At 56.8% G+C, this 13,838-nt stretch overlaps 1 protein-coding gene across 6 annotated transcripts in view; it reads left to right on the plus strand.

The window, feature by feature from the left end:
• Positions 1–13,838, plus strand: part of CUX1 (cut like homeobox 1) — a 365,770-nt gene that overhangs the window by 280,662 nt on the left and 71,270 nt on the right. For 3 of the 6 annotated variants that reach the window (XM_042970907.1, XM_042970906.1, XM_042970905.1), the window contains 5 exons: positions 6,821–6,879; positions 9,913–9,961; positions 10,766–10,862; positions 11,879–12,550; positions 13,665–13,730. In XM_042970907.1, the coding sequence (XP_042826841.1) occupies positions 6,821–6,879; positions 9,913–9,961; positions 10,766–10,862; positions 11,879–12,550; positions 13,665–13,730 (943 nt within the window). The remainder of the gene's footprint in view (positions 1–6,820; positions 6,880–9,912; positions 9,962–10,765; positions 10,863–11,878; positions 12,551–13,664; positions 13,731–13,838) is intronic. The other 3 variants (XM_042970910.1, XM_042970909.1, XM_042970908.1) reach the window with 1 other exon arrangement.

Below are 13,838 nucleotides of genomic sequence, written 5' to 3' on the forward strand. Positions count from 1 at the left end.
TTACATTTTTTATTATAGAGCAATTTCTTCTAAATCAGTTAACGTTTTAATGTTTGCCTTCTCAAAAAAAAAAAAAAATGAAACGCAGTTTCACAAATTAATGTTCTTTATCCGTATCTTGGGGGAATTCTTTAATACGGTGCAGTTAATGAAACAATTTGGCAATACTTCTTCCAAAATTACCGCTCCCTTATCTTCATCTGATCTAATAATCAAAACATATCCTCTGGTAACAAGACTCTGATTCTAATTATCTTAACCCCTTGTCACCAGGAGTGAAGATCTCCCCAATATTGAACCCACACGCAAAAGGCATCAGCATCCCCCAAAGAACACCTCTATGCCTCCCTCACCCAAAGGAACGAGGTTAATTGAACCAGTTCCCTTCCCGGGGCTTTTTTTTTTTTTTTCCCTAATGTGTATAATTTATAGTCTCAAACCTAAACTAAACAGCAATACAATTATGAAGAAAATAGGAATGAGACCTGTCAAATGGGCAGCTTGCTGCTTCCGCAGTGGTGGCAGGGGGCGGGTCTCCGACCCAGCAGCGGTCCCTCGGAAGCAGCCAGGAGCTGCACCTGAGCTTGCCCTGGGGCTTTCCTTTCTTCCTCCTCCCTCTCCCGCCCCACCGCAGCCTTTTCCTTCTTGGGCCGTGTCATTCAGCTCTGGGGGACCCTGGGACGCGGCGCGTGGGGCTCGAATCGGGACCGCCGCTTGAGGATGCTGAGGCTTCCGGCCCGGCTCAGCTGCTTGACATCGGGCGTGGTTTTGCCATGCATGTTGGCGATGGTCTTTGAGACAGATGCTCCTGTGCCTGATGGCAGTCACTGGTGGGGTGTGGGGCTGATCCCACAGGGCACAAGGCACAACGGGCAGAGCCTTTATGCTGCGGCTTCTTGGGGTTTCTCGACCAGTACAGTACTTCTTGGTGGTAGCACTGAAATGGACCGGATCTGGGGACTCACTGGTTCGCTTTCTCTGACACCTTGAAACTCTCCATCTCTCGCAACCAGTATTTCCTCCCTTTGCCTCAACGATCGATTGGCAACTGTGCGAGGATAAATGGACAGGTGGATGTTTTCCAGTCTCTCTTCCCGCCGTGCTCTGCTTTCTCGAGCCAGATTCACCCTAAACGCATCGCTCTCCACGCGCAGCGGCATACCCTCTAGTCTTAGACGGCGAAACACGCTCAGACGTGGGTGATGTTTCTTCCTGTCTCATCTGACAAGTGCTCAAGCACAGTGCCACTTGTCCGGGCCAATTCTGTATTTGTAATTAATGAACTAACCCGACTGCCATTACAAGCCGGCTATTTTCGATAACTCTATTCTGTGGTCTTCTGTTGGAGCACTTCAATACGGAGGCAGTATAATTAGGCAGTCACCTGCACTCTCCTTGCTAAAGCACAGAAAATAAAGCTCCCGATAAATAGCTTCCATTTAAAATGGCTATTTATAAGAAAGGCTAGCTAAAAGAATGCCATTCTCCCATTAGGAGAAGGTATATTTTTTAAAGATGAGTATTTCCCACTAAGGGGGTGGTGGGCAGGTGTATTAGCATCGTCTGGGGGGGGGCTGTCTGCAAACCACATGCCTCCCCAACTCTCTGTTCCCCTCACCCCCATCTCCTGCAAGGTCCTGCTGAGCCACCGTGGAGCTCGCCTTGTCCCTCGGGGGGTTGGGCCAGGAAAAAAGAAACAACCACTTCCGTAGACTCACTTGGGGCCTTTGATCCTGGACGCTGCCTCTTTGGCACGTAGGTTCCCTCGCCCGGCAGCGGATTTACTCTGCGCTGAGGCCGCCTTCCGTCCTGTTTCGGTGAGCGTCCCATCGATGTCTCGGGCTCACCACACGAGCAGGCGTGATGGTGATCCGGTCTCACGGAGGAGGTCACTGAGGTGAGGAGAGGCCCGTGCACGCGCCTGCCCGCCAGCAGGACTGACTTAGCCTGGATGGCACAGGCGAGCCCGACAGCAGGGAGCCCGGGACCGAGCTCCCCACAGCCTTGTCCTGGCTGGATCTTGAAGACGGTGTGAGCACAGAGTCAGGGAGAGGAAAGAAGGGGGTTTCCGTGGGGAAGAGGAGGCAAAGGTGGCCCCGGTGCAGGAAGCAGAGGCGATCTGCGTGGCCACGGTGGCAAGGCCCCGGGAGAGAGCACGCTGGACTCAGTCTCTGAAAACCTGAGGGGCTCCATGCTAGCGGCCTCGAGGTCCACGTGAGGATTGAGGTAGGAGCGGGAGGCCACAGGTGGGCTCCTCCAGAGTGGCTGTAAACCCGGACCCATCACTGGAAACGTTTTCAGGAGCTGATTACTTACGGGAACCTACGACGCGTCCTCTTGGCAGGACACCCGTGCCCCCGGCCACCTGGAGATGGACCGAGGCGTTTCACCTGCAGGCCGCCCCCGGATCGCGGCACACCTAGCTGACCACGACGGGCAACGTCCAGGCGGCCTGAGCACGGAGCCTGGGCCCTCCTGGTCTGTGATGGCGCCATTCCGTGAGAAGGAGTTGGCCGCCTAGGTCACACCTGGACCACAGCTCGTGGAAACTGGCAGTGACCCGTGCCGGGAGCGAGCCCTCCAGTATAACTGTCACTCCCCCTCCACGGCCTGACCTTGTGCCCGCGGGCCCTCTGGGCTTCCCCCCACCCCGCCACACCCACCATCTGTAGGTCCTAAATTCGCGTGGGAACCGTGGAGACCAAATGGGCTCCCCGTGCAGGTGGAATCCTAAGCCTGGACCTCAGACATGCAGTGTCTACCTGAGGGCCTGGGCCTCAGACCCCCCCCCCCCCCGTCCCCGCCGCCCCCCGCCGCCACCGCCCTGGACCGGGAGCCCGGTCACACCTCCTCATTTGTGACTGGTGGTCCCCGTGAAGACAGGGGTCACACCCTGATGCCCCTGGCCGGCGCTGTCGCTCCTAAGAAAACACGGCTGAAAGCCTGGCTCTGACCATCCCTGGAGGAAAGACGGAGGCGTCTGCCCACGGCAGCGCCCCCACCTGACCGGCCCACCGTCTCTTTTGGGGCAGAGATACGTTACTGCCCGACCCCTGCTGTGCCGGCCAGAAGAAGGGCCTTGCCGAGGGTCTCTGCCTCAGAGGCCCCTTCATTTGGCAGCCCTAAAACAGGGGGCAGGCGTGTCAGAACTTGAGTAAGAGGTGTCTTTTATAAACGTGGCACCCGTCTGCCACACGCCGGTATGCCTTGCGTTTCAAATTAAATTTCCTTAATTCTTCAAGGCTTAGCCAGGTTCTTAAGCACTTCCTCTGGATAATTAATTCATCTAAGCAATTCAAGATAATTTGACGAGCACCTCCTGAGCTCCCGGAACAACATGTATGTTCCCTGTCACTGAACGGACGTGACCCACGTCACGTGGTCCTCTCAGAGGGGCACTTGTGTGTCCTGCGTGTCCTCGCCGCGGCCCTTTGAAAACCCGTCATCCAGATGAGGAGCGTGAGGCCCGGCAGGCGTGAGCCCCTCACCCAGGGGGACACCCTTGCAGGCCAGGGGTGGGCCAGCAGCCCGTCTCTGACCCTTGACCTTTTCTCACCTCTCTGTGAAAGCCCAGGCGGGTTCCTTCGCCAAGCACCTTTTCGGGAAGATACCCTGGTTCCCAGATGCTGCACACACTAGACCACTGCCTGCCTGCCACGGCACTTCACGGCCAGCGCTGCCCCGGGCACCCGTGCTCCTCCTCCGTGGGTCTGCCGGGGAGCTGGGATGTGGCGAACTCCATAAGGGGCGCCCCTGGATTCAGAACCGGAGAGTCCCTCCCAGAATCACGCAGTCTATTCAGTACCACCCCCCAGGGTTAAAGTCCTAGCAACCACGGGAACGGTAACAACCATTTGCGAAGCGTTTTGCCGCGTGCCATGCACTTAGCATTATTTCCTCCAGTCCTCGCCAAACCACTATACCGTGTGCACCAAGACCCCCATTTTATACATGAAGAAACTGAGTTCAGTGTCTTGTTAAATAAAGGTCACCCCGCCACTAAGTGGCAGAGCCAGGCCTTGGCCCTGACCTGTCGGGCTCCGGAGCCCAGGCTTCCAGTGAGTGCCTGGTCTGGCCTCCGCACACGCACCTTCTCGGTTCCTCCTGGAATTACCGACAGGTGCGGCCGGCCTCTGCTCTAACTAGGTCTGATGGTAGAACCCAGTGACACGTTTGCTCTCTGGGCAGACAGCCACCTCTGCAGAAGCGATGCCAACATTAAATGAGATCGCGTTTGGGGCACGGAACCCGGCCCACCCCGAGGAGCACCAGCGAAATCGGAGCGGAGCCTTCCTCCGCAGAGAACGACAGACGGAGCACCTGTTGCCTTTCCAGATTGAGAGTTTTGGAAACTAGACTTTGCAGGCACCCAGCAGGGAGTTTCTGGTCTGAAGCCCAAGCAGAAGACCATTGATCTTTTTTTCCACGGTGGGCATATCTGGTACCACAGGCCGTGTGCCTCCTGCCCCTTCACGCCACTACGAGTATGGCTCTGGGGACATCGCACTCCCCAGAGACCGTGGTGAAGACGGGCTCGAGGTGCTCACGGGTCAGGACAGGCTCTGTCAGGCGGCCCCGCCAGCCCGCATCCAATCATCGGCCCGAAGAAATGAACATCAGAGGTTTACAGATGCGGTCTTGGGTTCTTCTTGATTAAGATGCCCCCAGGGAGGTGACAAATTTCAGCAAAAGCTATTCAGTTCTCAGCGAAAAATGTCACATCCGACCAAGTTACACAGCTCCAGTCCTAAAACCTTCTAATTAGGGCCCATCACAGGTCTGCAAAGCCATGCTCCCTGGGAGGCTGGGCCGTGATGACAGCCCCACATCAAAGGCCCTGTGGCGCCTCATCTGCACCAGGACCTTGCCCCGTGCTCTTCTGCTTGGCCCTTTGAGGTCGTTGCTGCCCTTCCCGTATTTCACAGATGAAACACTCATTACCGAGCCCCAAGGTGTCCAGCTCATGAGTGACGGAACTGACTCCAGGTTCCGTGCCGCACCGGGTTCGGAAGCGCTCCGTATTTTCCCCTCTCCCTGCCCTCCCTCCTGTCTGTCTCGTGTTCCCTGAACACGACCGAGTTGTGCGTGTGTCCCAAATCCAGCATCCCTGACCTCCGGCCTGGTACCAGATCACCTTTTGTCTGGGAGTGCTCCCTGCACTCGATCGTAGGGGAGTGAAATAAGCGCTTCTTCAAGAGACCTGCAGAGACCCTGGTGTGGGAATATGACTGTATGCTACCCCCCCCCCCCCCCCCCCCCCCCCGCCGTTTGACTGGGATGAGAAACCGTTAGGAAGTTGACAAGGGGTCATAAAAAGGAACTAGGGCAGAGCAGTTTTACACCATGGAAATACACAAGAAACTGCCAGCAAAGACGACAGGAAAAGAGGAGCGAAATGAGTTTAGCTTACAGAACACCCGAATCCTTGAACAGCAGGCAGATTGAGATGCACGTTGAGCATCCAGCCCGATGGGCCGGATGGGCGTGTCCTCCCCAAACTCTAGAACATTCTCACCCGGACTTAAACTGTAGCTGCGGTCGTGGCTGGCCACGCAGAACCCTGTAGATGGGAAGGCGCTGTGGATTCCCCCCCCAGGCCCGGAAACCTGCTAAATCGTCTGCCATCCCCTGCCCCAGCTGGGTCTGTCTCCTTCCCCTTTGCGGGAGGTCACAAGCAAACTAGTCCAAACACCCTCACGGAGGAGCGCGTCCTCTGCCCACCACCCACAGCTAACGGCCTCTCCTGGCAAGAAAGCCCTGCAGAGCTCTGTGCAAACCGATTACATCAATGCCCCGTGAGTTCGCAGACCCTGATGGAGCACGTCAGAGCATCATCCTATCGGGAGCGTGTCACCTCGCCCTCCCTCTGAAGGGCACACGAGGGCCGGGGAGTCGGCTGCGCCCCGCCTTGGCCCTGCTGGCCAGCTGCCCTCCGAGGGTCCTCCCGTGCCAGCGCTCCACGACGAAGGGCTCGAACCCCTTGTCAGCAAGGAAGGTCCCCTCCAGAGGTGTTGACATGCGACTGACTGCCTGTGTCAGCTTGCCTAATGTTTTCGGGAAAAGCCACGCGCTGATTTTAAAGTGCTGAGAACTTCTCTCTGTCCTGTTTGCCATTTCACGGTATTTCATACAAAATGGCCTTTTCTTGTTCTGTTTTCCATTTACGTAAAGCCTTGTCCCACCTCGGTTAAGTTTTATGCTCCGCTGTGTGTGACCACGCCTGCACGCGGGCCCATTCACACCCGACTGTGCCTGCTCACACACGCGCGCGCGCCGGACCGGAAGCGTGAGGGCCAAAAGGCAACCCCCACGTGTCACCACCATTCGCTTCTAGGTGCCGGTGTTCCCTCTCAGGGACGGCTGGATGGCTTAGAGGGAGTGCAGTCGCCGATGGCTGTCCCAGTCTGGACAGGCTGCCATAACACAACATCCTAAACCAGGGGTTTAAGCCACAAACATTTTATTCTCAGAGTTCTGGAGGCTGGGAAGTCCAGCATCAAGGCTCTGGCAAATTCCGCATACGGTGAGGGCTTCTCTCCTGGTTCACGGACTGCCGTCTGTCTGCCCACTGTGTCCTCACGTTCCTAGCAGGGCAAGGGAGCTCTGCGGGGTCTCTTTCGTGAGGGTGCTGATCTCATCCATGGGGCTCTCCCCTCACGCCCCCGTCACCCCCGAAGACCCCGCCTCCTCACGCCATCACCTTGGGGGTCGGGATGCGATACACGAATTTGGGGGGGGGGAGGGCACAGACATTTGTTCCGTAGCCAAGTCCGCCCACCTGTTTCAGACACAGCCACTAATAAAGTTCCTCTGTTTGCAGCAACTGGAAGAAAAACTCAAAGGACAGGCTGACTATGAGGAAGTAAAGAAAGAACTAAGGTAAGTGTGGAGACGCCTCCTCGGCCACCCGCCGGTCGGGGCTCCTCAGCGACATTTGCTCAGGAGACTCTGCGCCAGGAATGGGTGGGGGGACCAGCCACGGGTCCTTGCCCCGGGCCGCCCAGAGCCATGGGCGTTTGCACTCAGGCCTGTGCCTGAATTCTCCGGACTTTCCATAAAACTCTGCGCGTTTAAAGTAGGCCAGCACGCACAGAATCAAAGGAGACGTTGCCTTTCAAGCAATTATAAAACACAGGGCCATGTTGCAGACAGAAGTTCCCTGAACAGGAGCAGAGCAGGGAAATGCTTTCCCGTCGAAAGAGTTCCCGTGGCCTCCCACCCCCTGCCCACCTGCAGGTGCCAGGACTTTCTTCTCCCAATGTCCAGTTTCCCCTCCGAGAGGCAACAGCTAAAAGCCTGTCACCCCTCCAGTGCTAACGTTTACACTCTCAAGGTGAAGTCCCCTCCCCACGCCCGGCCTCCCTGCCTCCCCCTGCCTTCTCAGACTCCCTGCCCCCCCTCCCAAGGTTGCCCAGCCCTGGAGTTCATGGGCAGCCCCCACAGTGCAAAGGGCCCTCTTCTCCCCCAGTCTGGCCGCAGAGTCTGTCCCTGAGCGTCCCTGCCTCCGTGGCTGGGCCCTCAAACACTGCGAAGACAGCCACCCGGCCCTCCAGGCCTGTGCTCTCCACTGCTGCTGGAATGAGGGTCCTTCTGCTCCCTGCCAACCCCTCCGCAGACCTCCTGGCGTCCCGCAGCCTCCCCTTTGGCCTCCGGATCCCCACTCTGATCCTGGCATCTCCCTCCCGCCTCTCCGGGCTGACCCTCCCCCTGCACCTCGGGCCCCCTCCCCCTCCCCCTCCCCCTCCCCCTCCCCTGCCAACCCACCAGCTCCTCTCTCTTGCTGACATTTTTAACTTCTCCTTTTAAAATAGGCCACACCCCCTCGCCATGCTGTTCTTTGTATTCTTAATGATCCCTCGGGTTTGCCAAAAATGCCCACGGGAAGGCCTCTTCGACCTTCTTGCCACCAGGTCTCCCGTCGCCCTGGCTGGGCCACGAACGCTTCCGGCCTCCCAAGGGAGTTGCCTGCAGGCGGCTCCCCAGCCCCACGCCCAGCGCAGCTCTCCCCGCACAGTCTCGCCCCCTCTGGCCACAGGCAGCCTCGCAACCCCTCCGTGGCCACCCGTACACCTGCCGACACGCAGATCCGGCCGTGGGGCGTTCGTTACTTACCCGTCCGGCCTTCTAGATCTGCCTCTCCCGTCCCCACGTCCCCTCCTCCCTCTCTTCCTCCCACGCAAAAGGAAACATTGTGTGCCTTCTAGTGTCGAGTCAGAAAACTCTGATGCGAAGGCCTTCGCCCCCAGCCCAGCCGCTGCACGCCGGCCCCCGGCCCCTCCCAGAACCGCACCCGTATTCCTGGAGGCCCTTTCTGTCGCACCTGCGCGCACCAAGGCCCCACCTCAGCCCCACATCTGCATCCGAACGCCCCACTGGGATGGCTTTGCTGCTGAAATGTGTTCAACCCAAGTGCCCTCCCAAACACACGCCTCAGTCCCCATACCCGTCCCCTCCGCGGGCTCCCTGCCCACCTTGGTGGTCTGTAAAATACCCTGCTCCTTCCAGGCCTTTGTGAGACACTGACTCCTCCTGAGACAGACCCCGTCTCCAACCCAATGGGATTTCTGCCGCCAGAGGGACCCACCAGGTTTTCACTTTCACACACTCTTTGGATTTTGTCTTCTAAGCACATGGCAGCCGACGGAGTCCACACGGGTGAGGGGCAGAGTGGCTCCGATCCTCCCGAGTGCCAGGCACCTAATAGGTCATCGGTAAAGATTTGCTGAATAAATTGAAAAGATACTGGTGTTTGGGGTCTACGCTCATGGACTCACTCCGGTCTTTTGTTACACGATGTTAAAGATCTCAGACAAGAATATAGTTGCGCACACGAAGGCCATAAAAAAAGACAAGTTCCAGACTGCTCGTCACTTCTCTCCCGGCTGATGCAGTGGGGCCCCGAGTTCTTATTATTTTCAATAGCTCACCATAAAATAAAATTATGAGGTTCCCTCCCCCCCGCTCCACCCCTCCCCGCAGCTGCTCTTCCGTTCCTGTTTTGTTAGTCTACGTGACGAGGGCCACTCTGAAGATATAACCACAGATAAACTAAGCCGTCAGCTCCTTACTGGCTGCCACGGTGGCAATGGCAGAGCGTGGTCTCCTGGGGCCCTGGGCATTTTTACACCATGCTCTCTCTGTGACACTTCCGTGGAGCTTAAAGAGGGCAGGGGCCAGAGTCACAGCCGTAAGAACTCTGGGAGAGCACAGGTGGCCCACTGCCTGGCACTACGGAGGCTCTCACTCACCTTCCCGAGCTCCTGGGGCCACGTGGACTCACAGAAAGGAAAGGGTGTCCCCTTAAATAGTGGTTCTGGGCACCTGCACTCAACTCGGCTGTGGGACTTGTTGAAACAGGCCTGGACGAAGTGATTTCAGTGATAAGGAGGACAAAGGAGAAATAGTCCTGCCTCCCCACACCGCCAGGGGCTACAGAGTAGGTCTGCAACCAGCCTTTGAGCCATCCAACTTGGGACCTTGCTCTTTGACCATTTCCCCCGGGGCCCAGGTGCCAGGCACCAAGCGAGCGTCTGGCCCCGGGAGCAGGTAGGAGGGATGAGCTTTCTCTCCCTGGCTTCCTTCTTACAACCTTAACATTCCCTGTACGCTTGACAAATACATTCCACTTGCAACAATGTTATGTCTGTGTTCAACTTTAAAATTATACTCTGAACAGCCCTGGTGTGATTCCATATGGAATGATTTACATGCTGGGCAAGAAACTTTTGCGGGCCAACTGCTAGTTGAATAGCTATTCTAGAGACACTATCAGATGATAATGCTGCCAGGGAGGTGGTTAGAGCTCTCGGTTCCTCGGTTCCTGGAGTGCAGGAAACTGATGTCAGTGCTCGTGAGTGTGGCGGTCGTCAAAGGTACGCGGGGGAAATGACTGCTCTGTCTTGCTCTTCACAGCATTCTGAAATCCATGGAGTTTGCACCGTCCGAGGGAGCTGGGACACAGGTACACGGTCGCATTTGCTTTCAGTGTGTGCGAGGGTCAGCTCGCCGTGCTCACTCGTCCGTCCCCGGGCGAGCATCACGAGCTCGAAATGTCTATGAAACCTCCCACCTGCAGCTGACGAGCAATTTCTCAGGAACCTTAAGCAAGTTCAGGCACGTTATCTTTAATGTAAAAAGAGGCAAGAAGAGAAGAGTCAGTGTTTTCCAAACTGGTAACTCAGTTCACGTGACACTGTGATTTAACTCGGGCGGGCACTAAGAACATGGCTAAAAACAGTCTGAGATTATGTCAGAGACCCGCCCAAAATGGACTGGCTTTTATTATCTGCTGCCTCACGTGGAAAAGGGACGGGGCAAGATGACAGCGGCACATTGTCTACCTGGTGGCCGCGTAGACTTTGAGGCACCAAACAGAAGCCCACTCCTGATGCCCAGACGGCAGCTGACCCTTTGGGGCGGGCAACCTCTGCAGTGACCTTCGGACAGCCAGTTCTAATGCCCGATGAGGCACAGGTCTAGACCCCCTGGACGTGGGGACGGAATAGAGCATGATTAGTTGTCTAGAAGCCACGTGGACGTAAAAGAAGACGTAAAAGCTCCAGGTGGAACGCATTCCTTTGGAAAGGGACTCGAGCGTTTCCCACGTGCGCGTGACCATCTTCAGGGGAAGGCAGACCTCTGTAACGTATCGGAGTCAGCCGAGTCGGGCGCACGAGCCATCAGAGCAGGGGGTGTGGGGTTCTGGTGGCCCCGGGGAGCGGGAGGGTGGCCGGCCCCGCGGTGAGCCCTGCTCTGCCCCATCTAGGACGCATCCAAGCCCCTGGAGGTGCTGCTGCTGGAGAAGAACCGCTCGCTGCAGTCCGAGAATGCCGCGCTGCGCATCTCCAACAGCGACCTGAGCGGTAGGTGGACGGCATCGCGTGCCGTGCTCGGTCCCTTCCGGGGGTCGAGGAAGAGGAAGGTGAACCGTGAGTCTGGGCCGATGCATGACGGGAACATCACCGGTTGATGACAGCCTTGACTAATGAGTGCTTGGTCTCCTCCTGGTCCTCCTCACTGCTCCTCCCCTCCCCTCCCCGCCCCGCTTAAAGATGGTCAAGGCCGGATGTGTGGCCGCAGAGCGCCTGCGGAGGTCAGTTAGAGCCAGTGTTGCAGGACATCCAGGAGGGACACTCGGAGGATGTTGGCTTTTCTGGTCTTTTCCCAGTTGTGCGGCCTCTCTCTTGTGGTGTTTTCCGGGGCTGCTTGCGGAGGCCCGGCCCTTCCAGCCTCAGTGGAGCTTTTCTTCCTTCGTCAGGTTTTCCTTGGGAGCGCATCCCCCATCCTTAGCCTTTCTTTGCTCGTCCCAAAATGGTGGCGTCACTGACTGCTTCTGGTTTTGGCAGCTGGTAAACCGTTTAACAGTGTCTCGGGCTCCGATGATATTTCGTTCTTAAAATGTGCGTGCCTTCGATCGAGTGGACTCGGTACAGTGCATTCGCCTCAGAGCAAGTGGTGTGAGAGAACCCGTTGGTCCCAAAATGTCAGTGTTTGCTGCTCCTCAGGTGGGGCCCTTCTGGTAATAGCTCGAATGCTAGCGGCCCGATCAGAGGCCCCGCGACCTGTCGACTCTTTACTGTGTGTGGTACCGGCTCCTTGTCACTTTAGGACTTTAAATCTATGTCGAGGGGACTCTCCAGGCTGCAACGTACAAGAAAGGTGCAAACATGAAATGCATGTTGCTTGTTTCGGGGGGCCTCGTTTGGCTAATTTAAAAATTCAATTGAAAAACAGACCAACACACCTCATTGGCCCTTGTAAAATCTGCACTTTTTGGTTTTTTTTTTTCCCTTTTGTGGGGCAAACTCTGCATTTTGGTCTTGGTTTTTTTTTCCCTTTTGAATCCCCCATAATGCATTATGTTTGCCCTTCCTTGTAGGGTCAGCCAGGAGAAAAGGGAAAGACCAGCCTGAGAGTCAGCGTCCTGGACCTTTGCCGGCCTCCCCTCCTCCTCAGTTGCCCCGCAACACGGGGGAGCAGGCTTCAAATACTAATGGTACACACCAGTTCTCACCAACGGGGTTAACGCAAGACTTTTTCAGCTCATCCCTGGCAAGCCCCAGCCTGCCCCTGGCTTCTACGGGAAAATTTGCACTAAACTCTCTCCTCCAGCGACAGCTAATGCAGTCCTTCTACTCCAAGGCCATGCAGGAAGCAGGAAGCACAAGCGTGATTTTTTCAACAGGTCCATACAGCACAAACTCCATATCTTCCCAAAGTCCATTACAACAAAGCCCAGATGTAAATGGCATGGCCCCGTCTCCCAGCCAGTCAGAAAGTGCTGGGAGCGTCTCCGAGGGCGAGGAGATAGACACTGCGGAAATCGCCCGGCAGGTGAAGGAACAGTTGATCAAGCACAATATCGGACAGCGCATTTTCGGACATTATGTCTTGGGACTGTCTCAGGGGTCCGTGAGCGAGATTCTGGCCCGGCCCAAGCCATGGAATAAACTGACCGTTCGCGGCAAGGAGCCCTTTCACAAGATGAAGCAGTTCCTCTCGGACGAGCAGAACATCCTGGCTCTTCGCAGCATCCAAGGCAGACAAAGAGGTGAGAGGCTCTCGCGGGGTGGTGCCAGCGTGCGAGCCCGGCACGGAGTTGTGTGTGAGTGCGCGTGCGCGTGTGTGTGAGCTGAACCGTCCGTGCGTCACAGCAGGTAAAATTCCGTTCGCCGCTACCATCTCTGGGGTCCGAAGGTCGGCGGCATGAGCCGGAGCCGACAGATACGGGGGGCCTGGCCTCTGACACTCGCTCAGCCCCCCCCGCATGTAGTAAACTCAGAACTAAAGCGCCACCCGTCAAATCGGACGGAATCGCATCCTGTACAGCGTCCCGACGCGTGTCGCGTCCAGCGGTCCGATTGGCAGTGGGCGCTGGCCTCACGTGGGAGGAGCCCTCGGGTAGCGCCCGGCCCCAGCACAGCAGCAGCAGCCGGCGGGGAGAGCGTAGCAGCCACGTGCCCCTCCTCTTCCCACGCACACGGGGGGTGTGTCCCGTGGCCAGCTCTCTCCCGGTGTGACCTTCCATTAGTGGTTCCTTTAGCCGAAACCAGCCAGACACCAGCCTGCCTTGAGTAAGATCCGTGAAAGCTCTATGAAAACCGCCTTCCTCCCCCACCCTCCACAAATATGACAGCCACTCCTATCCCTGATGGAAAGAATCCCCTTCCCTCCCGAACGACGGGATCATTCCGCTCGACCAGCAGTGGTAGAGGAGGGTAGTCTTACCAGACACACTGGAGACGCAGCAAACAGGGAAGGGAGACGCTTTCAGGAGCGTCGATTTGCACAGGGCACGTTGAGCTTTCTGTGGCGATGTTAACTGAAATTGACTGTCTTTGGATGATTAATGTGAGCTTTGTGCCGGGGGCTGGTGGGCGACGCGCTCGGCGGCAGGCGGTGCCCCCTCCCTTTGACCCTCACGGCTTCGGTGCCGTGGGCCACTCCTTAGGTCTGTCTGATCTTCCACAGCAGGGCCTTGGCCTCTGCGGGCCGGCCGGCCAGGGAAGGGCCTCTCGAAGTTTCTAGTACCTCCCGAGGTGTACAGGAAGCCCTGAGCCCTTTCTGTAGTGACAGGAGGCTCAGACGTCATGTCACACAGCCCATATCGTCAACGCCACCGTCCCCCTGATTGTTTTGTTCTTACCACACTTGTTTTTCAACAGAGAATCCAGGCCAGAGCCTGAACAGACTATTTCAGGAAGTACCGAAACGAAGAAATGGGTCTGAAGGTATGTCGCAGGCAGGTGTTTTTCTTTGCAGTTAGTAAAAACCTAGGAAGCAGCATGTCCTTAGCTGTGCATTTGGGTTAAAACTGTGCAGTGTGATTCTGGCCTGGA

Source organism: Panthera tigris, chromosome E3 (genome assembly GCF_018350195.1).
Source record: "Panthera tigris isolate Pti1 chromosome E3, P.tigris_Pti1_mat1.1, whole genome shotgun sequence".
Taxonomy (NCBI): Eukaryota; Metazoa; Chordata; class Mammalia; order Carnivora; family Felidae; genus Panthera; species Panthera tigris.